Raw genomic sequence first — 23,969 nt, forward strand, 5'->3', positions numbered from 1 at the left:
ATAAATAAATAAATAAATAAAAGTTGGGAAGTCCTGAGGGGGGAGCACTCACATAAGTACCACTCACTGCAGCGGGCATCACCAGCAGAAAGAATTATTTGGGACAAGAGAGGACATTTTCCACATAGGAATACCATCTCCTACTTTTAAGAAAAAGAAGGAAGATCCCTGTCCCCCCAGCAACAGCGCATTAAGCAGGCTTGCAGCCAAGGAGAAACTGTCCAACCTCGAACTCATATTGTTCTCCACTCAACGTTTGTTTAAAACACCTCTCCCCGATTTCCTAAAAACTAACAGAAGCTGACCTTTCCTTGTCTCCAGACTTGCCTACCGCTCGCGGCGGCTTGCACGGCAGAACCGCAATCTCTCTTGCCTTTCCTGAATAAACTTGTTTTGCTAGTAAAGTAACTGGCTCTTTACTTTTTAGGGTTGACAACACAGACGGCATAAAAATGAACATGTCCCTGTGGCGCCAACAGGTGTGTCTGAGGTTACATCACCCGTTTATGCCTCACTGAATTCCACAGGCCCTGGTGCACGTTCTTCGCCCCTATAAATCACACGCTTGAGTTCGTGCTTCTCCTGGACTCCGCAGCGACTCTGCAGGGAGCAATAAAAGCCCCCAAACAGGGACGAAGGCACCAAGAGAATAGACTCCCCGGGGTGTTTTGGCATAGCACCAGATTCTGCAGATTGTGCTGGACAAGGGCCCGACCTGGCAGAGCCCGCCCTTCCCCCGGTCCTCCAAGGGACACGCAGGTGACGGCCGGCGGCCAGCCGGCACGCACTCGGCGGGCCCGCACTCCTCTGACCTCGGCCAGCATCCGCGCCCGCCACAGGCGCCCCGGCCCGGCCGAGCCCGACGCAGAGTCCACACGCCACCGCCAGGGCTGTTCCCCAAGCGCAGCGGGGACACGCCCCGGCAGGGAGCACGCGGGGCCAGCCCCGGAGACGCAAGCGTGGGTAACACTCCGCAGCTAAAACCGCCGACTGGAGCGACCGGGAGCAGCTGGCCGCCCCGCCCCCGTGACGTCACAGACCGCGCCGCCGGTTGCGTCATCGCGGCGCGCCGTTGCCGTGGAGCGCTGGACGCTGGTCGACCATGGCTGAGGTGGGCCGGGCGGCTGTGCGCGACCCCGGTGCGCTACTCCCGGGGGGCTTCTGGGCGGCGGTGGCCGTGTGGCTGGAGAGGCCTCAGGTGGCCAACAAACGTCTGTGTGGCGTCCGCCTGGAGGCCCGGCGGAGTGTTGGTGTGCCCCGGGCGGAGGCCTGCGGCCACAGTCCCAACACTGGCCCCGAGCAGGAGGAGCGGGCCGCGGCCGGACCCGCTCTGCGCTCCCCCGAAGGGGGCCTGGGCCCCGGGCCGAGCACAGGCCCCGAGCTGGGCACAGAGGGTCGCGGGCCCGAGGAGTCGCAGCCCCGGCGTCGGCAAGGGGAGGACCCCAGGGAAGCAGCCGCCGCGGCTCAGCTCGCAGGGGGCCCCGGGCAGCCCGGCAAGGCCCAAGTCGGGGAGGGCGAGTTCCCTGCCCCGGATCTGGATTCTCTCTGGGACGCTTTCTCTCGGAGCCTCTACGACGGCAATCTGGAGATGCTGGCCTTCCTCACCGGGTCCCGGGCGGGATCGCAGCCGGAGGCGCCGAGCGGGTTCGACGTGGTTCTCAGAACCGTCATCCCAAAAACAGGCCCTCATTGCCCGCTTGCAGCTCCGAGGAGAGAGATAGTCGTGCAAGGTAGGAGTGTTTCTCGGTGAGAGGTAGAGTGAGGGAAGCGAAAATGAACCAAAAGGGGGTTTGGTCCTTGTGACTCGTTTCTGGATTTTTCTTCACCCTCCTGGAAGTTAAGTTAGGCTCCTCGCCCCGGAGGCAGGGACACAGGGGCCCACCTTCAGGTAAGGGCTGGGACCGTCCTGGCAGCTTTGAGGGGGCCTGCGGTCATTCTAGGGATGCAGCCTTGGGCTGTTAGGATCCGTGCCAGTGTTGAAGTTTCTATGCCAAGCTGAAGCCTAGTTGAGACAGGGCGCAGAGGAGCCTGGCTGGAGTTTGGTCAGGGAGAGAATCTTTGAGACAGGGTGCAGTTAGATTAAAAAGTATTCTTTAAACCTCAGGTCAGAGAAAAGGCACTAACAGTTACTACGTCAGTACCTTTGCAATGTCCTAGGGAGGCTGTAATTTATTTATTTATTTATTTATTTACTTACTGTCTTTTGAGGGGACATGTAGAAATGTGTATTTCTAGTACAGAGAATGGGGTTACTGTCGAGGAGGGAGTGTCTGGAATGCTTGAGGGAGAAGGTGAAGGAGCTCCAGATGTTGAATGATGAATAGGAGTTTAGCAGGTGAAGAGATTAGTGGAAGGCCGGCTCGTGGAGCAGCTGGTGGAGGCCTCCCTCAGGTTCTTGGGTTTCAGAGCTGGCAGTGGTGTCCAGTCCTTCTCGTGCTTGCAACCTCTTCTTCTGCCTCCAGCTGGAGAAAGTTCTCCTCTTTTCTGGGCCCCTGTGACTGGCCTGAGCCCACCTGCCTAATCCTGGGTACTCCCTTTCCCAAGGTCTGTAGCCTTGTCACATGGCACAGACGCAGGCTGTGGGTATTGGGGAAGATCGCCTTCGAGAGGCTGTGGTACCACATGCAGCAATGCCAAATCGCTGTAGGTGCCTTCCCTCCCAACCCCGCTTCCCCACACTGTCCGCCTCTATGCCCCTGCAAGACTCTTGCCATGTGTCCCCTCTGCCAGGAGACTCTCCGTGATCCTGTCATGTCCAGACAAATTTAGGAGCTCTTCCAGCTTCTATTACCAGTGTTTGGTTACCTTTTACATTTCCCCTCTACCAGACAGATGTTGGTGAGTCAGTGCCCCAAGGCCTTCAGATATGGACGTCGGCATTCCCACATCGGCTTCCCTGCAGGGGAGAGGCAGTGCCCCTCTACAAGGGCTTTCTGCCTTCAGCTCCTGCTGAGTGTGCCTGCTGCGTGAGCCTGGCACCCTGCAGGCTCGGGATGCAGCAGTGGATAGGACATGAAACATGTCTGTCCTCCTGGGCGCTGTGGTAAAGGGGTGGGGAAAGCCCCAGGGGAGCAAAGTCAGGCTGAGTCATGGCTATGTTTAGTATTGCTTCTGATGAAACGGTGAACCAAGCAGTTTTGATTATCCCTGTCTTTTTTCCCCAGATGTCCTCAACGGTACTGTAACTTTTTTACCTTTGGAAGAAGATGACAGAGGGAATGTAAAGGTTGAGACGAGCAACGTGTATCAAATCCGGCTCAGTCAGAGCCAGGGAGAATGGTAAGAGCTAAAGAATGGAGTCCTCTTCCAGGGCTGTATGGTTTCCATCGCACGTCCGGGTAGCTGCCGAATTCAGGGTCATTGAAGAGCTGATGGTGCCTTTTGGCAGCTAAGTTGTGTGAGAACGTGTTTCCTGTTTCTGGTGTCATGACGTGTCATTGTTCCTGTTGGCACGGGGCCTGAGTCTGTATTCTTTACAGCCCACGTAGCCGGGATGATGAGTAGCACCTAGGTTTAGCCGAATCAGGTAATTGCAAATCCTTTTATTATTTTCTTTCTTACCACTTGGGAGTGGGGAGTGAGGATAGCTTCCTTTTTTATTTCCTGCCGAGGCTCACGTGGTTTTGGGTGTCACAGGTATTCAGTGGTGCTTATCACGAAAGCAGCAGTTCAGTATCCCCCTCACTTCCATGTGGCACTGGGGCTTGTAGCGTAAATGTGAAGTTTGGTATTTTTAAATGGAAAAGTCAGAGGAAGGTAGATTCACTTAATCACCCTGCTGCTGCTGTTTTCCTGAGAGCCACGTCTGGTGTGTACTTTGCAAAACAGCCTTGGGAACTGTGTCTGTTTAATCAGACTGGGCGTGGCACGTGGCTTTGTGTAACGCAGAGCAGTACAGTTGCGCCGTCACATAGACCTGGGTTTGCCCACTGGCAGTGTGACCGTGGGTATGTCACCTCTGTGGCCCTCAGTCTTCTCACCTATGTGATGGCTTTAATGATTCTTGAGCCTCTGAGGAGGGGCTAGGCTTCGTAGGGACCTGTTGCAGGCATAGGAGCTTGATGGCAATACTTAGGGCCTGGCTGAAGCCTCTTAGAATTGTCTAGAGACTGCCCGAGGAACTGGCCCCAGGCCCTTCCCCCGCATGCTGCTGTTGGAGAGTGGGGCCTGGGAGCAGGCCCCTGGGGGAAGGCGTGTCTCCCGTGGTCACCTGGGGGGCGCCGGTGACAGAGCTGGTAGGTGGCCACTGCAGGCATGTGCTCGCGGCTGCTGTGCAGGCGCCCAGCGTGGCGTGGCCGTAGCAGCGCACAGTACGTTCCATGTGTGGCGGTCACCTTCTTTGCTGATGGACTGAGGGCTCGGACTCGGCTGCCTGCTCCCACCTTTCCAGGTTGGCATTTCCTGTCCTTGCACCCCCGGGGAGCTGTCCTTTACGTCCCCTTAGGCATTCGGGCCAGATACTGAGTGCAAGTTAAATGGGGGTTGACTGGGCTGCGCTGTAGCGCACGGCACTCCTCGTGGGCTCCAGTCATCGCAGCAGTGTTGGTGTGCGCCCACCCCTCTCATGCTCCTCGAGGCACAGCGCGACACATAGATACACGCTCCGCCACCCCGGAGTGCTGCGTACCGTGAAGTGCCAGAAAACAGGTGAAATGCGTCTCTGTTCCCACGTCCCCTCAGTAGCAAAGGCAAAGGTGTTGTGTCAGGTCCGCGCAGAGGGGTGGGCAATGCCTCTGAGGAGGGGGCATCCCAGGTGAGGCCTGAGTGGATGAGGAGTAGGCCATGGGGACTCCGGGGGACACCTGGGAGAAGAGCATGAGACCCAGGGATGAGCAGGGGAAGGGCCTGACAGGGTGTGCCAGCCCCAGCAGGAAAGCGTCCAAGGTGAAGGGACTGGAAAGGGGAGCAGCCCAAGTCCTTCCCAGGCTCCTCCCACATTGTGAACTCCCCGGGGTGCCTGTTACTTAGGGGATGAGTTGTGTTCCTCTGATGCTCATGGTGGCGAAAAGCCTGACCATCCTAGCTGTGCCCCTCTTGCCCAGTTGCCCATGCCTCCACTTGTCCCTGGGGCCCCTGTTGAACGCCACTTTTTTTGTAGCCTTCTTTCTCCGCCCAACAAACTGGGTGTTCTCCCCTGTGCGCGTCCTTAGCCGTGGGGCTGGGCGCTCCACTTTCTGACCAGGAAGTATTTGGTGAGCCAGTATGCTCACACTTGAGTTGCACGTGTGAAAATAGAATGTTAGATCCTGAGACATCTGGAAGCTGGCTAATCAGTGTGTGAAGCAAACGGTAGGAGGAGCTTTGTTACACGTCCATCCTTCTGATGGTCTTCATAGCATAAGTAAACGCATTTTTAACAGCGTTTGTAAGAGAAGGATTCTTTCTGCTTTTGAAAAATGTGTTTTTCTCTATCTGTTGAAAGTTCTGCAACTCGTTCCCGGTTTTTGAGGTTTCAAGTCAAATATTTTGTGATTATAGCTGCCTTAACCTGTGCTCTCTCCTTTTGGTAAGTGATTTAAGAATGAGAATTGAAACTAGCTCTGCTTATTCATATCTCTCTTATTTTTAAAGGTTCATATCTATTTTAATTTTCTGTCCAGAAAACTGGCATTCAGATGGCATTGTTTACCCCAGACCCACCTGGCTGGGAGAGGTGCTGCTGGCCAGGCTGGCCCGGTGGTCTGTGGAAAGCAGGAGGAGCGGATTTAAAAGCAGCCTGTCCCTCATTTCCATCGTCAAGTATAGCAAGATGTACCAGATGCTTAAGGAGAAGCACAAAGACATGGTCAAGGTAACTGGGGAAACATCCATGGTTCCCTTGTTTTGATGAGGGGACATTGGCCAAACTATGCCAGATAAAATCATTTTCCAGTAAACTTTCTGGTGTATGCAGACACAGACATCAGGTCCAAACACAGCCACATAAGGGCCCACATTGCAGGAGTATTTTGACATACATAGGGCTGCAAACTGCAAAACTGTTGACAGATGATAAAGGATCTTTTTCTTTTCTTTTTGCACATTGCTAATTTTTTTCCAGGCAAATAAAAGGAAAGTATTTAATTGAAAATAATTGGATATTAGTTATGAAATTGCCACATTTCCTTATAAAAACTTGAGGATGTTTAAAGGAAATATATGAAAAATTAAAGTACAAAAGCATATACTTCCAGAAAGAAGATAAATATCAGAACATGTCCTTAACTTTATATTTAAGATGTGAAGGGACAGTAACAGCAAACCTCTGTGCTCACACCCAGAGGAGGAAATAAAGCTTCCCTAATGTGGGCAAACTTCTTTTGTAGTCTTCCTAGCATATGGCCCTCTTTGTGGAAGGAACCATGATTTGTCATTTCTATATGTGGTTTTTGGTTTTGTTTTGTTTTGAGGGGGGTCGCAGAGGGAGAGAATCTTAAGCAGGCCCCGTGCTCAGTGCAGAGCCTGACGTGGGGCTCAATCCCACGACCCTGAGATCATGACCTAAGCGAAATCAAGAGTCAGATGCTCAACCGACTGAGCCACCCAGGCGCGCATATGTGGTGTTTTTGTTTTGTTTTGTTTTTTTTAATCAGTTACCTATCGTTTTGTAACAGAGCACCCCAAAGGTCACAGGCTGGAGACAGTGCCCTTTCATTCTTGCTGAAGTGTGAGTCCTAGGCCTGGCTGACCTAAGCTAGGGGCCCCTTCTCTTCCAGATTCTGGCCTGAAAGGCCTTCATTATCTTATTAACTATTCAGTTCCTTCCGGAAAGGACTTTATCTATTATTCCAGTCTTTGAAATTGTCCTTAGTGAGACAGCCGACCTGTCTAATCCCCCACGACTAGAAATGGAAATCTGAGTGTGTAGCCTTGTCGTGGGTTTTTCCTCTTCTGGCAGCTGTCCGTTCTGCGTGTGACCTGTGCGGGCAGTGAGGCGTCACGCTTGTGCAGCCAGTGTGGTGCAGCTTTCGGAGCACTTGTTGGTTGTCCCGTGTGGCAGCGAAGCCTTTAGCTTTCCGGAGAGGGAGATGGGGACCACCTCCTGAGTGCTGCCCCTCACAGGTGACAGCCAGGTGCCAGCAGACCAGAGGGCTGGAGCCCCGGCCTCCTGACCCTTTGCTTTCCTCATCTGGGTTTCCTTGTTCATTTTCCTCGTCTAGATGAACGATGGGACAGGAGAGCTGAGCGTTCTCCTCGATGTCCAGTTGCTTCATCTAAATAGCTTACATATGTCATTTTTGTTGCAAAATCTTGCAGTGGACTGTAAGGCTCTTGACGTGTCCCGTTACACACATATGCGGTAAACGTTTTGTGTGTTTTCGTGCCGCTCTCTTACCGTGAGAGATTTATCATCAATGTCTGCCTTTGGAATGAGCTTTTTTAAAAATTTTACTGCCCGGTTAGTCTCGTTGGACTTATGCTGATGGGGCTACTTTAAGTGTAGTGAAATGGTGGCTGATGAGCAAACAATTACATGTGCCCTGGAAAATGTTTTAGATGTGGCCTGAAGTGACCGATCCCGAAAAGTTCGTGTATGAAGACGTGGCTATCGCTGCCTACCTGCTGGTAAGTGCGTGTCCCATCCCTAAGCCCCTGTGGGGTGGGGCAAGGTTGCTACCGCCGGCACTACCAGCGGTTAGCAGCAGTCATCCAGTCCTAACTTAGCGTACCGTTTGGTAGCACGTGCACGGGTTTGTGTGTGAGGAACACGTCTGCGCCCTGAATTCTAACCGCAGGGGCTCCAGCTCAGCCGGGGCTTTCCTGACGAACGCTCACCTTGGAGGCACCGTGTCGCTCGTGCCGCCGATGGGACCCCTGTGACAGGCACTTGCCCTCCAGTCCTGGCTCTGTCCTTAGCTAGCTTGCTAGTCCCCAAATTTGGGTGTGCCCTTGACTTAATAGTCTTGATTTTCTTATCTAAAAAATGTTTAGGCCAGATCATTTCTGATTTCCTTTCATCTGTGATTCTCAGAGCCTTTTTAGAAATCGCATATTTTGCTTTATCAGAGTAAACAGCCTAGAAGAACTGAGAGGAGGCATGAGGCACTAACAGTAATCTGTGAAGCTCTTGCCCAGAGAGGACCACTTTCAGGTGGACTCTCGCTGGGAGGAGAAAGCTTCAATGCCCCCACGGCATTAGGCGAAGGCAGCTCCTTCTGCTCACTTGTGCGTCACCTGCGTAACCCTAGGGCCGCAGAGCAGGCCTGTCCGCCCGTCCTGGAAATGCGATTTGTAATCCCATGCAGAGTTTGTGTCTGAATTATTCTTGGAGGGAGTGAATCAGGAACTGATTTTTTTTTTTTTTTAACTTAGATTTTATGGGAAGAAGAAAGAGCTGAGCGGGGCTTGACGGCCAAGCAGTCCTTCGTTGACTTAGGATGCGGGAACGGTCTCCTGGTCCACATCCTGAGCACTGAGGGGGTGAGGTCCGCTTCCGAAGCCATTTCTAGTGCTTTTTCCAAGTGTCTTTGAGTCTGGCACAAGGTCCTTAAGGTCTTTCACTGCCGGTACCAGCTGGATCCAGAGCCTGCCTGGCTGTCGGGCTGGGACCGAGGAGAGCAGGCGGCCTGTGTGGATGGGGGCGCGGACAGCCATCCCGCTGGAGAGAGCGGGGCGCCTGTGGACGACAGACTTTGCACAGTATGGTTGCTGTGGCCGCCAGGCGCTTTTTAGGGAATGCAGCACGTCAGGGCCCCGGGAGGGGAGTGAGAGGCAGTAGGTTCTGCCCTCCAGAAGCTGGAATCCCCACTCAGAGGCCAGCTGCGCTCCCGCCGTGATGTACACTGGCGACACTGGTGTGTGCGCCGTTTTCTGGATCCGTGAAGTGAAGGCGGGACGTGCTTAGAACAGCCCTTGTCGCTCGGAGCAGTTCAGTGTGAGCCCCGAGCTTCCCCAGCCGGTGCCTCTGGCCGGCGTCCAGCCTTCCTGCGGAGTCACTGTCACCGGTGACCCCGGCTGACTTCTGACTGTAGCATTCTGCCCTGTGGGAGAGGCACTCCATCCATAGCTGTAGGAGCTTGAAATGGGGTTCTTAGAATGTACTTTTTATTTGCTTTATTAAAAAATGAGTTTGTAACGGTAATACCTGTAAACAAGGTGTCTGGTGGGTGTCAGCACATCGGGTGGTGACCTGCAGATAGGTGAGGGTACCTCACCCCAGGACACGGTACCTCGTGCACCCCTTCTCTCTCCCCGACTTGGAAATGAGCACGGTTGCCCCATGAGAGCCGGCGGGCACGGGCACACATCCTAGGGAAGAAGCAGACGCAGAGGAGGGGCCTTGTCTGCTGGCAAGCTGGAGGGGTGGACGGGCTGGGGCCTGGGCTTGACTCGGGGTCACAAGAGAGGCTCTGTGTCCAGATGTGTCTCCTGGGCCACTGGCCTTGTACATGTTTCCACACCTGGACTCCATTTCCCCTTTGTGAAGACTCCTGGTGACCCTTAGTGGAGTGTGGGCCCTGACCTGGGCCTTGTGGGGGTATGAGTGTCTGTGTGAGTTGCTGAGAAACCGCAGGTGCCACTGGTGAATGTGAAGGGTCTCTTGCATTCCACGCTGGTGGCAGTCCTTGCAGAGTTTAATTTGTTCTTGCTCATTTATTATAATGTATTGATGTTGACCTGTGAATTCTGAAATTCTTTTAGCATCCAGGCAGAGGGATCGATGTCCGAAGAAGAAAAATCTGGGACATGTATGGACCACAAACTTGCTTAGAGGTACTGACCTTGTTTGTTTGCTTTTGGCACGGTTGTCCCCTAGGGGTCCTTGTTTTCACAAGTGTGCCCAGTGCCAACCTTTCTAGGTTGTGTTATCTAGTCCTCACGCGGTACCAGCTGTTGGTCCCCTGTCACGCCCACTGTTCCCGGAGGGCAGGGCACACGCGCACTGCTCGCCATGAAGGCCCCTTAGCCTCTCGGCTCACGTCCTGTTCTTGACCGTGTTTTCAGATGACGAGTTTCACTACATAAATCCTCCTGCATCAATCTTAGTCCCCTTAAAAGAAGTCTGTCATAGGCCAAACTTGAGAAGGTTTGGATGATATTATCACAATGGTTTTCAGAAAGGTTTTACTTCAAATACACTTTCAGGAAGAGTTTTGAATGCCCTAAGGGATGCATCCAAAAACCAGGAGAAAAAGTAGAGATTTGCATATTTACCAAATCTTTGCATGCCTTCAGCCTGCCAGGCGTTCTCAAGTGCTGGTGGTTCAGCAGTGACAAAAGGCTCCTGCCCTGTGGGGGTGGGGCCCCCCACGATACACCGTGGGCACGGGGTCGTTGGTGTGGTACATGCTGAGGAGGGTGAGGGGGCCGCTGTAGGGCCAGGTCGTGCTGTGTATCTGGGGTGGCCGGGAGGGCCTCCCAGCAAGAGGGCAGGTGGCGAGGAGTCCGGGAGAGGAAGGTAAAATGCTCGGCCGGGCTGGGGCGGGGCCGCAGGTGTGCAGGTGCTCCGTGGGGCTGTGTAAGTGGGCCACACATTTGCTCTGAGCCGTCTAGTGGCCCGGCCTCCGGAGCCCATGACCATGGGGCCACAGTGAACCCAGGTCCCTGAAGCCTTGCTCAGGAATAGCTCACTTGTCCTGGTACCAGTCAGAGAGGAGTGTCTCCCCAAGGGAGAAAGTGACCGGCCCCCTGAGCAGCAGTCCCACGTCAGGTCTGGTGTCCAGTGTTTACGGCTTTGCTGTCGGTTCGAGGCCTCCGAGCCAGGCAGAGTGCTGACGGGACTTCTCATGTTCACTTTTTGCTGTGGCCAGCACAAGGGTGCACGGGTGTCAGGAAGAGCGTGACCGTCCCGGAAGCTCACGGGCGTCACCGTTACTCTCGTGACCCCACTCGGCCTGCTGCTCTGGTGAAACAGATCTCAGCTCTGCCATTTCATCTGTAAATAGTAAGGCTCTGAGACTTTTTATACTTTCTGCCTCACTTTCTTTTAAAGTGGAGAATAATATTGCAAAAAATAAAGATTAGTGGAAGGGAGTTCAGGGCTGCCTCTGTGGGCTCGTTTTCTTTATCTGCTGGGCAAAAGCTGAACATGAGTTTACAGCCTCTTTCAAAATCCTCGTTTGATTGTAAGCAAGGGGCTGCTGAAATCAAAACCACTGTCTTAAATAACATCAACTGTAAATTATGTTTTTATTCATGCAGGCCATTTAAAGGGAAATAGGCAACTTTAAATCTAGACTGGGTGGGAATAGAGAATAATATCACAGTTTTGTTTTTCCTGTTTTTAAGTCATGTATGTATCCGTTGAGCGGTACTGTTTTCGGTATTTTAATATATGTGTAAGTAGAAATCCATATGCTTATTTAAGAACCAGAAAGACTGTAGAGTTTAAATTCTTTTGTATACATCACGTCTGCAAAACACCCCCAGTTTTGTTGTGCTACAGAACAGCCTTGAAAGTGAGGGTGTCATAATGGCCTCCCAGTTTGTTTTGATCAAGGAGTAGAGCCGCACTTACTTCCCTTGGGGGTTCGTTCTTCAGTTTTAAAATTAGGAGGATTTTGAGTGGTCGTATAGTATCTTTTCTCTCTGTCTTTCCGGTTCTTACCAACAGACCCATTGTTGGGGCCTGACATCAGTCATTCATGATGGCCATTCTTAAATCATGAAATCAAGCTGTTTTCGGCTTAATTACGGGAATTATCGGAATGGTTAACCTGCCTGTGGAGTGGGTTTTCACTTGGTGTCTGAGTGTTTACATGAGATCGCACAACCGCAAAGGCTTATTCTGCCAAATTTAAACTGCTCCCATCTTATCTTTCCTTGTGCTGTCGTGGGTCTGCTTCATCACGTAGGTGGACAGACGTGAGGTTGCGTGATGCATTATGTGACACACTTGAGTCAACTTCAGACCTGCTTGCGTTCCACTCACTTGCTCCGACTTTCTGGAGCGTGGAAACCGTTTCTTTGTCCCACCTCCCGTGGCTCGTGTATGCTGCTGTGCAGAACCACGTTTGTACAGCTTAGGAAACGATGAGCACTCAGAGAGCATCGTTGGTTTCTTAGCGATGACACCAGAAGCTGCCGTATTTCACACCCGTGTAGACGCGGCCCTACGTTCAGGTGCCTGCCCAGCATCCACGAGGCCCCGGGGGCTGAGACCACGCCCAGCAAGCCGAGGTTCCGCGGGGCCTCAGCAGCTCTGGGCTGCTTTACTGAGCACCCGGTTTTGTTTTGTGTTTTTCTTTTAGGAAGGTGCAATCACCCCAAATGATAAGACCCTTTTCCCTGACGTCGACTGGTTAATTGGTAACCATTCCGATGAACTGACGCCGTGGATACCTGTCATTGCGGCCCGGTGAGCAGGTGGTCGGGGCAGTAGGGCGGATGGCGGGGAATGTTTTGGTGCCTGAACCTCGCGGTCCAAATCTCGCCGCCGGTGGCTGTCGAACACTGCAATGGAGCTGGTTGAGATTGTTGAGAGGACAGTGTGCCGAGCATGTCGGGTCAGGGTTAAAGTCTGCAGACGTGCTTCACGGCATTCTTGTGTTGAACGGCGCTCATGAAAACTGATGACTTCTGCTGCGGGGTTTACAGCCAGAGCTGAGAGACAGGGCACGTTGGTGGAAGTTTTCTCCCTGACAACAACAGGGTCGGTCTTCAAAGGAAAAGTGTGTGGCAGTAGTGACACTTGTAGCGGTATTTATCTCCCAGCCCAGGGGCTGTATGCGGGGCGGTGGTGCTCCTAGGTCAGGAGGAGGCGTCGCGAGGATGCAGGTGACGTTGCTGCCCTGATGTCTTGTGGCTGCGGCTTCTCATCCAGGGTCTTTTGAACTGTCCTGGCTCTCGAAGAATCACATAGGTCAAGGCACAAGTACTTAGCCTTTGCTGTGTCTGCCTCCGAGGTCCGTCCCTCCCAGCCGAAGTCTTAAGCGCTTCAGGAAGTCTTATGTTTCAGTTGACGAGAACAACTGCAGTAGGGAAGGTTTTTATAAAAGTAACTAGATTCATGTTTTATGCCATGCTGCATTGTTTCTAGAAATTGAATTAGGGAGAGGTGTTACTCGTTTTCTCATCTAGAAAACATGGGCAGCCACCAGCACACGTGTGTGTTACCCCAGTGCTCGATAGCCATGCGGCTTCCCGCTGAATTTTCTTTTGGTTTTTGTGGGTTGATTTCGAAGGTCGTCCTACGGCTGCCGTTTCTTTGTCCTTCCCTGCTGCTTCTTTGACTTCACTGGAAAGTACTCCCGGAGGCAGAGCAGGAAGACTCAGTACCGAGAGTACCTTGATTTCGTCACGGAAGTGGGGCTGGCCTGCGGGTTTCACATCGAGGAGGACTGCCTGCGCATTCCCTCAACCAAAAGGGTGCGTCCTGGTCACCGTGGGCTCACCGTCCTCGGTGAGGTGCTGGCGTCTGGATGGGGGGCTCAGGGCTGTGTCATAGAACCACAGGGGACACTGGCGTTCGGCACTGGGTGCGTTCCAGAAGCTGCCTGTGCTGATCTCAGCATCTCATCCACGGGTGGCGTTTGGAGGGCTTAATCTGCCCCCACGGCCCCTCCCGTGGCAGCTTTGCAGGACCCTCGCGGAGTCTTCATTTCCTTCCCAGAAACTGCGTGTGACTCTCGGGGACCTGCCCAGAGTGGACGTCAGCCTGACTTGTGTAGCAGTGGCCCAAGTGTCATCTAAGGCTGCCCGCTCTAAGTTCCGACTCCTGGGGTTCCCCAGTGATTGGCCGAAATTGAAGTTTGGTTCAGAAGTTCAGAATGATTCCCGTTTTCTCCTTACGTGCTTCATGGCCGACTCGGCAGCGTTCCCGCTCACCCTCTGAGCCATCGGTTTGTGGTGGTCTCTGATGGCTTCCTTTTGTCAGACCCCATGGCCGTCAGTGTGCTTTTTTTGAGCAGCAAAACACAAAAACCGATCATATCCAAATTATAGGCTCGATTGCTTGACGTGGCAAAAAGGATCCAAGACAGGTGTGAGGTGAACTCTTGGCTTTGCCACCTGCTAGCCGAGAACTCTCGGGAACATTGCATACTGTGCTGTGTCCTCATGTGTCCAGCAGGGAGGAGATAACGCGGCGTCTTCATCGTAGGCATTCAGTGGTGGTGGTGACTGGGGCCCACGTGGCCTCAGGTACATCCTTGCTGCCCATGCAGTCACTGCTCAAATCACTCTGAAAGCTTCCTTTAGGACTCCGCTTTGGAGCCATGGTGTCATTCTCGTAAATGCCCTCATGTTGGCAAGTCACTCCGCTGAAGCTTGAATTGAGTCAGGGAACCCCTGGGATTTGGGTCATGTGGGTACAAGGCTCCCACAGTTTGGGATTTCCCTTGTCTTTCCGTTGTCTTGCTGAAGAGCACGTACCAGTCCTTAATCTCTCCGAGCCTCAGCTTTCTTGTAACTCGGTGGTTTGGGGGGCAAATGCAAGAGCAGATGTCCACACAGCAGCGATCCCCACACAGAGGGCTGATGACGCCCGGCACGCTTTTTCCCAGGCAGGACATTACATCACCTGCCCGGGATCACTCATGGAGCCAGTGGCACAGCTGGAGTGTGGTGAGGGGTGGCTCTGATGCAATTAGAGCCGCTTTCTTTCATTGCCTGTAACATGGCTTTGTGGCTCACGCCCAGGAAGGAAGTCGAGACACTGTGCTCGGGGCGGTGTTGCTGGACCAGCCTTGCTTGCCCCGGGGACACCTGTGCGGCAGCCTTCACCCAGATGTACAGAGGAGGAGAGCACGGAATGGGCATCCGTGCTGCACTGGGTCCAAAGAAGGACGTCTCGTTGTGAGAGCTCGGGCCTACTGTCAGTGTCTGCACTTGCGGGTCACACAAAGGGTCCCACAGGTCAGGTGTTCAGAGTGGGCATGGCCGTGAGCTCGGCAGATGTGCACTCGTGATTTGTACCCATGTGTTAGGGCTCTGAAAGTCCGAGCCATGAGATTCTTCATGGGCTTTTGCTCTTGGCTTATTTTGGACGTTTTTATTGGTATTGGTTTTTAAAATAAGCATTTCTTGCATGATAAATGTCTAAAACTTTAATTTGTGCTGCAGAACAAGAGAATTGAATGGAAACCATTGACATGCTGTAGGAGCCTGGTAAAATACTCTGCTGTTTTTCACATGCAGGTTTGTCTCATTGGGAAATCCAGAACATACTCGCCTGCTGGAGAAGTTTCCATGGATGAGCAGAGAACCCAGTACATTAACAGCAGGCGGGGCCGCCCTGTGAGCCCACATGGCGAGGCGCCTGCCCCTTCTCCATCCCAGGCCGCTGAGGGATGTGCGGGTCACCCCCACGGGCACCAGGCTCTGGACTCCGGGGCTGCCGAGGGAGGGGCAGAGGCCCAGGCCGACCAACTCTGGCTGTCTGGATTTCAGCCTAGAGAAAAAGCTGAGCGCGTGAGGAATTGTGCCACTCTTCCTCGGGATTTTATTGACCAAGTGGTTTTGCAAGTGGCACATTTGCTGTTGGATGGAGAGCAGTTAAACCCAGGAAGTGCTCCACGCGGCAGCTCGAAGGCCTGGAACCGAGGAGGTAGGCCCCCAGCCCCCAGCCCCCAGACCCCCAGCAGCTGCGTGCCTGCTGGCTTTCAGGCAGTATCTCGGCTCTCCTTTAGGACCAACTTAAAATTGTGTGGTTGTTTTTAATTATGTTTATTTTAAAGAGACATCGATGGTGAATAGGCCACTTATACACTTGTTGAAGTTTTCCTTGTAGTTCCCGTTAACGTGCAGGACTCGGTTCCCTTAGAGGAAGGCGCTGAGGGCAGAAGGGTAGCATTCGGGTCCTTAATTAACCTCTACAGAATTGTCCAGGCTTCAGGGTGTGGAGCCCTTTATTTTCAATTTAAAGGAGTTATCCAAACTGAACACAGAGTCCTGAATGCCAGGAAAGTGCACTGTTCCCTTGACAATAAGGTAACATTTTGGAGATGTAGTCTGAGAACATGGTTCTCTTTGAAATCCCCAAAGTGCAAGACTCAGACGTGATGAAAGGGAGAAAATTATATCTGATTGTTCTCATAGGATGGGTAATGTGCTGAAATCAGTGGCATTCAAGAGAGATAGGGACCAAAGTGTGGGCTTCAATGATTTTGTAAGGTGAGTGTTTCAAGTCCTAGGCGGCTAGGCTGGTCCAGGCTGGTTTCTTTCCCGCCCGGCGGCGCCAGAGGGCGCTGTGCAGCTGGCTGGGTCAGGCAGCACCAGCGACTTTCCTCTGAGTTTTTGGGGTCACTGGAGGAGCTGGGGGAGCCCTCCCTCAGCCTGTCAGGGGCTGCTGCCTGGCTGGCCCGTGAGTAGAGGGCGCAGGAGGAGCGGTGAGCCTGACCTCCCCCACCCGTGAGGTTGTCCTGCTCTGAGCCTCCACGGCTCTTGTGTACTTGCCATGGGGCAGCGCCGGGGAGCATCTCCCCTTCTCTGCGAATCACCCTGGTGGCGTCGATTGGAGGGCCTCTCTAGGGATGTGGTGGCAGCTGTGGCCAGAGCCCCCGCTGCAGGTGGCTGACCATCCGTGTAACTGGGCGCCAGCCCTGAGGCCTGTGGGCGGCTCTGTGGGTGGGCACTGCACTTCCTGGTGCACCCTGCTGAGGCGGGGCCCGAGTGAAGAGGAGGGCGAGCTGGGTGGGGTCTTCCAGTGGGGCTTCGAAGGTGGGGTCTTCCAGTGGGGCTTCGAAGGGCCCGGGAGCCCACAGCAGGTGGGCAGGCACCTCAGAGAGGTTTGGGTGAGTCTGAAAACGTGGAGTTGGACCTTCAGACCCAGGAATGATTGCGCTCAGGAGGTGCTTGCCGGTGCCTGGGACGGACTCTGGCCGCAGCAGACGGAGTCCTCTCCTAGGCTCAGACGTAGAGAGCGGGTGGCTCTGATCGTCGGGTCTCGGGTCCCAGGTGGCCCGCCCAGCGGAAACAGTGGAGCTGGTGGGTCATTCTCCCCGCGTGGGTCTCAGTGTCTGGGCCTGGCCTGTGGTGCTCCCGTGACGTGGACCTGCGCCCTGGGCCTCTCAGCCCACAGGTTCCTGCCCTCGGGTGGTCTTCCCACCTTTGGGTTGCTGGGATTTAGTGGCCCCTCCGCAGCCTGCCCCTGTGTGGCGTACGCGCGGGTCCGTCCCCAGGCCCTGCAGTGATCTCGGCAGGGGAGCACAGGACAGGAGGGGTGCTCCTTGCCCTCACAACTGCGGCAAGACGTGCACATGGCCGAGGATGAGCAGCCGGGAGTGGCGTGTGGAGCTGTGCGTGTGAGCGCCGCGTCAGGAGCTTGCGCGGGGCCAGAGTCACGAGGGGCAGGGAAGGCTGTGTGGGCCTGTTGCGGCCTTCTCCTTGGGCATCCTGCGTGCTCTCGGAACGGGTTTGAGGCCGCGGAGAGGTGCATCTTGAAGGTCGGCCGGGCCTGGGTGGATGGACTCCCAGCCACAGGGCGGCTGCTCCCCGGGGCATCCGGGGCCGGGCCACACAGCCGTGCTGATTTTCTGTCTGGGAGGCAGGCCTGTGTCCGCCGGCCTGCAGAGTCGTTGGGTGGGCGTGGGGGAGACCCCCGGTGCAGGGCTGGCAGGCGGGAAGTCCCTGGCATTGCAGGTGGTGGGGGCTCGGCCCGTGCGTTCCAGCTCCGTGGTGCGTGGCACGGACTTGGGGCGAAGGTCATTCTCAGCGCCCGTCCCGCTGCCGCGGGTGAGGGCCAGATGTGACGGAGCTAGCACGTCCCTGGGGCCGTGAGCCTGACTGTTTAACAGCGTCCAGCAGTCTTGATGGTGTCGTTGGGCAAACACGGTTTTCCGCAGGAAGCCTCTCCTTGGAGGAGGTCGCCCAGGAGCTGGACAGGGAGACGCTGCGGCGCCTGAAGCGGGAGTGCGGCGGCCTGCAGACGCTGCTCAGAAACAGCCACCAGGTGTTTGAAGGTAAGGGCACCGAGCCTGCCAACGCACTCGTTTCTCAGGTCGGGGGACGCGCTCCACCATCCCTGAGTCAGAATGCTCTTCTCCACAGACTGCCATCACTGCCCCCGCTTCTCCTATGAAGTAAAGATTGCTTTATTCTTTTAAAAAATGTTTAAAAATGTATCTATTTTAGAAAGAGTGCACGCACGCACACACAAGTGATCAGAGGGGAGGGGCAGAGGGAGAGAGAATCTCTAGCAGGCTCCCTGCTGAGGGCCGAGCCTGATGTGGGGCTCAATCCCCGGACCCTGAGATCCTGCCCTGAGCTGAAACCAAGAGTCGCACCGCCCAGGGACCCTGGAGTAAAGTTTGCTCTGGAGGAGATTTAGACTGCCAGGAAAGGGGGAGGGAGAGGATCGCGTCCCCTGCCCAGGCCCAGCTTCTGCCCGCTGAGCATCTTCCACCAGGAGGGACGTTGGCCACACCTCTTCTCTGAATTTCTCTAGCCCCTCAAGGCATGACCCCCCACCCCGGTCTGGCCTTACCCCTGTCCAGGATGTGCTCACGCCTCACATGGAAGGAAGGGCAAGTCTGAAAGCCTCCTGGTGGGGTGTCGCTGGAGGACTTTGTGGGCGGGCGGTTGTTATTTCCGTTGGCTCTGGGCTCCTGCAGACTGGAAGCATCCTGAGCTCCCAGCTGGGGCCTGGGCAGTTAGAGGAGGGAGCCCTGATTCCTGTCCCCTTCCCTGCCCTGCTTGCCTGCCCCACGCTCCAGGCTTCTGGGATGGCCAGGAACCTGTGCCCTTTCACTCGGTCTGCCCCTGGCCTCCCGGGACGTCCGGGCTGGTGGGGAGGGGACGTGGAAGCAGTGCTCACATGGGGACCTGGGCTGGAAAGAAGCTTCCCTCGTTTACAGTGTTCAAGCATACACCCACTGTCCAGATGTTCGGTCATTTGTCATATGTGGTTCTTGAAGCTCTTTTCCCCCTTTTCTTTGTGGGTGTATTTTAGAGTGAATCCCAGCCTATCTTCTCTGTCACCCCTGAGTGCTTCAGCGAGGGGCGTCGGGTATCACCGTATCACTGTAGTGCCATAGGCACGTTTCCCCCAGAGTCTTGCTGTGCAGTGAAGCCTACCCTCCTCCCAGGAAGGAGGCAGGAGGGCCATGGTGGGGACATGATATCTGGGCTGGGACTCTGTAAAGGGGATGAAGAACAGCATTCCTGAAGGATCTGGGCTGGGGAGGAGCAGGATGGGGCCATGATGGTTGTGGGTGGCCTGCAGCCCCCCAGGCTGTGAGGAGGGTTTGGGCCTCTGTGATGGGAGGCAGGTGCAGGGCAGGTACAGGGTGTGCAGATGGTAGGTTCTGGGTGATCAGGCACGAAGATGGGCTGACAAGTGGGGTCCAGAGAAGACCAGGCCAGCAGGGACTGCGCAGCTGCTGAGGTGAGCTCCTGCGAGCGTGTGCTGCCTGCTGGCCTCGTACCCGGCCTAGCCGCACCCACTGCTGCCAGGCTTTGGCCTCCAGGTTGCCGTGTGTGGCCCCCTGGCTTGTGTTCCACTCACTATGCTGCTTCCTGTCCTGCAGGCTGCCGCAGCTGGCTCCCTGCCCCCATCCCTGTGCCCTGGGCCCTCTGGTGGTGTTGCCGTAGTGCTAGACCACAACCTAGACACCTTTCCTAAGCTGCTTCCCATCTGCCCCCACCCGGCCCTGCCTCGCTGGGCCCCAGGGTCTTGTGTGCTTCTGTCACTCGGCCTCCTGCATTTGGTCACATCACTGCCTCAGCTAGACGTGCGCTCCCTGCAGGTGGGGCTGGGCTTGAGCCCGAGAGGAGCCCGTGTCACAGGATGAAGGCAGTAGCCCCTCGAGGAGGGCACACTTCCCTGACCCCTCCTCACAGGGAGATGGTGATTGGTGCGAGACCATGGGAGACCAGGCCATGAGGTGCCCCCTGTGAGCAGAGCCTAGGAGGAGGGGGAGGCCCACACGCCTTGTCTAGGGATGCGGGCAGTTATCTCAGCCCCAGGATTTGGGTCAGTCCCCACACCCCCACTCTTGTGCCAGTGACTCAGGGCAGGTGGCCAGGGCTGATGGAAGCGCATCTATCTGTCCATTCCCAGCCTGTAAAGCTAAGGGGGTTGGGCGCTGTCACCTTCTCTTCCCTGCGCATGTGTGCACATGAGACATGAGAGCTTGGGTGAGCGTGGCCCCCACGCATGCACGGGAGAGCTTGGGTGCATGCGGGCCCCCCCACATGCACGGCAGAGCTTGGGTGCACACGGCCCCCCACGTGTGCACAGGAGAGCTCTGGGCTGTGCGCGGGTGTGCGTGGCCCCCACGCGTGCATGGGAGAGCTCGGGTGCGCAGGCTTACAGTGCCTTTGGGTGGCCCGGGTACCCTTGTGGAGCTAGACTTTGTTTTCGATTAAACCTGGTTTTGCTCTGAGAAATGCTTGTGATGGCATTGAGGGCTGTACGCGGAACCGGAGTCTCCATGTTTGGGGTGGCTGCAAAGGCCGGGGCGTGGGCGGGCAGGACCCCCGCCGTGGGGTGGAGCCACGGGGAGGAGGGCGGCCTTCCCGACCTGAACCCTAACCCGGCCAAGCTCTGGCACAGCTGCCTGGGCCCTGCTCTCCATGTCACAAGGCCTTTGTCAGGGAATACGCCCACTGCAACCCAGAAGGGCTGCGCTTCTGTTTTTCCCAGCGTGGCTTTTTGTTTAACTTCTTGAAAGCATACCTTTTTTTTACCACTATAAATATGCACGTATGTGATTGCTTTTCTATGCAGTTCACATGGGGGGGGGCACATTTATTTTTGGAAACACTTCTGAGGAGGCGGCTTGGGAACTGAGCTCTGAGTAAACATTGCGCTCACAGTCATGCAAGAACCATGCGGGAGGCTGCTCTGATCTGTGAGGCTGTTTTCAACGAGAGCGGCTAGTCTCTGGTCATGTTTACAGGGCCGAGGAGATAAGATGGATTTTGGATGCCCTCCGTTCCGCCAGCGCTGAGCACCTTGTGAGGGACTGGCTGGTGCCCGGGCGGGCGTGTGCTGAGGTCAGGGGCCGGGGGGTGCGGTGGGGGGTGTGGTGGGGGCGGCCCTGGCCGAGTGGTCTGTGCCTGCGGTGCCGTCACCCCCTGTGCTGGCTGTGGTGAACGTGTGGCTGCCGCTGACAGGTGGGGGCTTGCCCAAAGTCTCTCCTGAATGGAGAGGCTGGCCTGGCAACCCAGGCCACGTCTGATCAGAACGTGAGCATGGTGCACTGTTCCGGTAAACTGTCCATAGTGGTTTTCCAGAATAGCCTGCCGCCAGTTCCTCAGAGCGCTTTGGCTGTGGTAACGTCTGCTGTCAGAAGCGGGTGGGGAACGGCCCAGCAGGTCCTGTGGGCTGTGTTCAGCAGGTCCGAGCCAGTGCGTACTTCTGGGAGGAAACGGGAACGTCAGATCAGGGACATTTGGTAGAATGTATTGTGTTCCTGCGATTCCATTTTAGAATCAGGAGCATATTTCCCAGTGGGGACAGTCCACCGGTACTCTGACCCATGAGCTGGCTGGAGTGGGTATAGGTGCCCAGACCTACCTGGGATGGGAGCTGGGGTGTCAGGAGGGGCCCAGAGGGAGCTGCCCTGGGAGCTGCAGGCGGGAGCACGTCACCGTCTCTGCCAGGGCCGGTCCTCTGTCATTGGTGCCCAGGCCCCCTTTCTCCTGACCCTGCAGGTGTTGCTCCAGAAACATGGTGAGGTGCCCTCTGGACTCACAAAACCACTGTGGAGGGAGGGCCTGCTGAGGGCCAGCCTCTCTTCAGGGGAGAGGACCCCTGTGGAGGCTTTGGCCCCCACCCCACCCTTTCCCCCAGGTTTCTCTTGAACACGTCCAGGCCTCTGGCCAGACTGAGGGCTCCTTGCCTTTTTGGGGCACATACCCCAGGTCCCTGGTGGTAGTCTCGCCTCGGGGCTCCTTCAGGACACACTTCAGGGCCATGTCCTTCTGCTGCGGGGACATCCAGTGAAACCCTGACCTGAGCTCTCACATGAGGAAGCGAGGCATCAGCCTTGTGGAGAGCAGGGCAGAAGGCCAGGCCAGCTCTGAGGGGGGACAGCCGTGCCAGGCTCTGAGTAGGTGATTCTTGACCGCCGTGACAGATTCCTCCGATGTGGCCTCTCTGCAGCTCCTTTCTCTGATTTAAGGGAAAATGTTTAATAAATGGCAGTCTACAGAGACAAACAGTCTCATTATGGCCATGACACGAGGTCATTTGAAAGCAAACTCCAAGCTTTAATTTGTGCTTTCAAGTTCTCATTAGAAATTAGAGAGCCAAATTTACTCAATAGGCTTCCTTTGTTTCTCTCTGAGCCGGTCTGTCTCCGGGTGGTTTGTAGCTTCTGGGGAAAACCAGGATGGATTTGGCTGCTTTGGACACGTTTCTGTGCAGTTGCTGGCTTCTGGGGATCAAGTGGCCAGGTGAACGCTTGGGGGGAGTGTTGGCTCAAATGGGGGTGACTGGTTCAGGAGGCAGCTCAGTGGGGGGCCCGGCCAGCTGCTGGGGCCATACCCCCCAGTTCCCATGTCCTGCGGTGGCCCCCAGCCCTGCTGACGGGGCTGCTGTACCCCTTCCCACTGTTTGCATTTGGGTGCTCTGGCTGTGCAGGGTGCCGGTAAACCCTCATCTTTGCTTGTTTTCTGTTTGATACGGAGGTGAGCTTCCCCAGGACAGATGTCACTGCAGCTTCCCAAGTTGTACCCGAATCTGGGACCACACATGGCTCTTACGCCCTGGTCTCCCAGGCCCTCAACATGTTGCCCACAGGCCCATCCTGGTGTGGCCCCAGCCACTCATCCGTGGTCAGGTGGACCCTCAGTTTCCCTACGGTTCTTCACCCCGGCTTCTGGTGTCCAGTGCACGCCTCCTGACAGCCCCTGACCCCTGACGCTGGCCCCTCCAGGCTCCCCACCCTGCTCTTTGCCTGTTCCCTCTGGCCCTCCCTCCCACCCCCCTGCCTGCCCTGCCAGGCTTAGGCTCTGGGCTCAGCCTCCACCCGCGCTCGCCCTGCAGGTGTGGACGGCCAGTGTCGGGGGCTGCAGTCCCTCGTCTCCGTCCTGCTGGGGCACTGGTGCCCCATAGTTGGGGCTTCCCAGGCCCTGGTGAGTCGGTGGACTTGGAAGATAACACCTGGGCCGTCTTCTCTTTGTTCCGAACACAGTTCTGAATGGGAGGGTTCACATTCGCGACTGGAGGGAAGAGAAGCTGCAGAGGCAGCGGCACCCAGAAGCAAAGCGGAAACTCTTCTCGGAAACTTTCAAGACCCGCGCCTGCTGGTTCTTCAGTCACCACCCTGACGGCTGTGTGCTGCCTGCAGACAGCTGCCCGTTTGCCCACGGGCCCGCAGAGCTGCGGCCGCCCCAGACCCCCAGGAGGAAGAAGCAGGTTCTGGGAGCTGCTTCCGCCCCGCGAGTGGAGGCCGGCTGTGGGAGGCCAAGACGGGAGGAGCACGCCCCGGCTCCTCTGGGGACCGCAGACTCTGCTGGCTGGGGTGACTTCCTCCGGGTCCCCCCGTAACGTGACCCGTCAGTTACACCCACACCGGACACCGCGGAAGCTGACGTCCCTCCCGCCCCATCGGAGTGCAGCGTCTATGTGTAAGTGAGGTCACACCTGTGGTCAGCGTCTGTATTCCAGAAAGAGCACGGGACTTCTTGCAGCATCTCGTCGTTGTGAAGGTGGAGGAAGTGCCCGGACTGTCCAGCCCCTCTCGGGGACCTGGCTCTGGCTCGCCTGGCTCATGTGTGAGAGCGGGCTCACCCCCAGGGGCGCAGCCGGTCCCGCCAACTCCAGGCTGTACTGGAAACCCAGCTGCTCCGGTGCCCATCCCTAGATGGGTGTTGTGTCAAGGCTGTAACACTTACACGTGCAGGTTACTTTTAGTTACAGAGAATAAAACACCCGTGAGCTCTTACAGCCAGGTCACTCTAGGGGACGTGAAAAAAATCCTGTGATACACAACAAGGCCAGGAAATCTAAATATCACAGCGAAAACCCCTCCTGCCCCTTCCTACTAGATCTTCTCCCCAGAAGTGCTGTTAGCAAATCTTTTGCTTCTGGGGGAAAAAAAATCCTCTGTGTTTCTGTTTGAGATTATTTTTTTCAGTTTTACATAAAAGGTCACGTTGTG

The 23,969-nt window shown here is 55.7% G+C and overlaps 1 protein-coding gene across 1 annotated transcript; it reads left to right on the forward strand.

The window, feature by feature from the left end:
• The first annotated feature begins 1,102 nt into the window (after nucleotides 1-1,102).
• On the forward strand, nucleotides 1,103-23,969 carry TRMT44 (tRNA methyltransferase 44 homolog). Its single transcript, XM_040625440.1, has 11 exons — nucleotides 1,103-1,730; nucleotides 3,165-3,279; nucleotides 5,572-5,791; nucleotides 7,477-7,545; nucleotides 8,293-8,400; nucleotides 9,622-9,693; nucleotides 12,171-12,277; nucleotides 13,104-13,287; nucleotides 15,058-15,466; nucleotides 17,703-17,819; nucleotides 23,001-23,969. The coding sequence occupies exons 1-11, from the start codon at nucleotides 1,103-1,105 to the stop codon at nucleotides 23,354-23,356; spliced, it is 2,385 nt and encodes a 794-aa protein (XP_040481374.1). The 3' UTR covers nucleotides 23,357-23,969.

This window comes from Ursus maritimus, unplaced genomic scaffold (genome assembly GCF_017311325.1).
Source record: "Ursus maritimus isolate PB19 unplaced genomic scaffold, ASM1731132v1 scaffold_8, whole genome shotgun sequence".
NCBI lineage: Eukaryota > Metazoa > Chordata > Mammalia > Carnivora > Ursidae > Ursus > Ursus maritimus.

Coding starts and splice junctions, on each gene's coding strand:
- TRMT44 (XM_040625440.1), top strand. CDS start 1,103: ATGGCTGAGGTGGGCCGGGCGGCTGTGCGCGACCCCGGTGCGCTACTC. Junction 1,731..3,164: donor GAGAGAGATAGTCGTGCAAG/GTAGGAGTGTTT, acceptor TTTTTTCCCCAG/ATGTCCTCAACGGTACTGTA. Junction 5,792..7,476: donor AGCACAAAGACATGGTCAAG/GTAACTGGGGAA, acceptor AAAATGTTTTAG/ATGTGGCCTGAAGTGACCGA.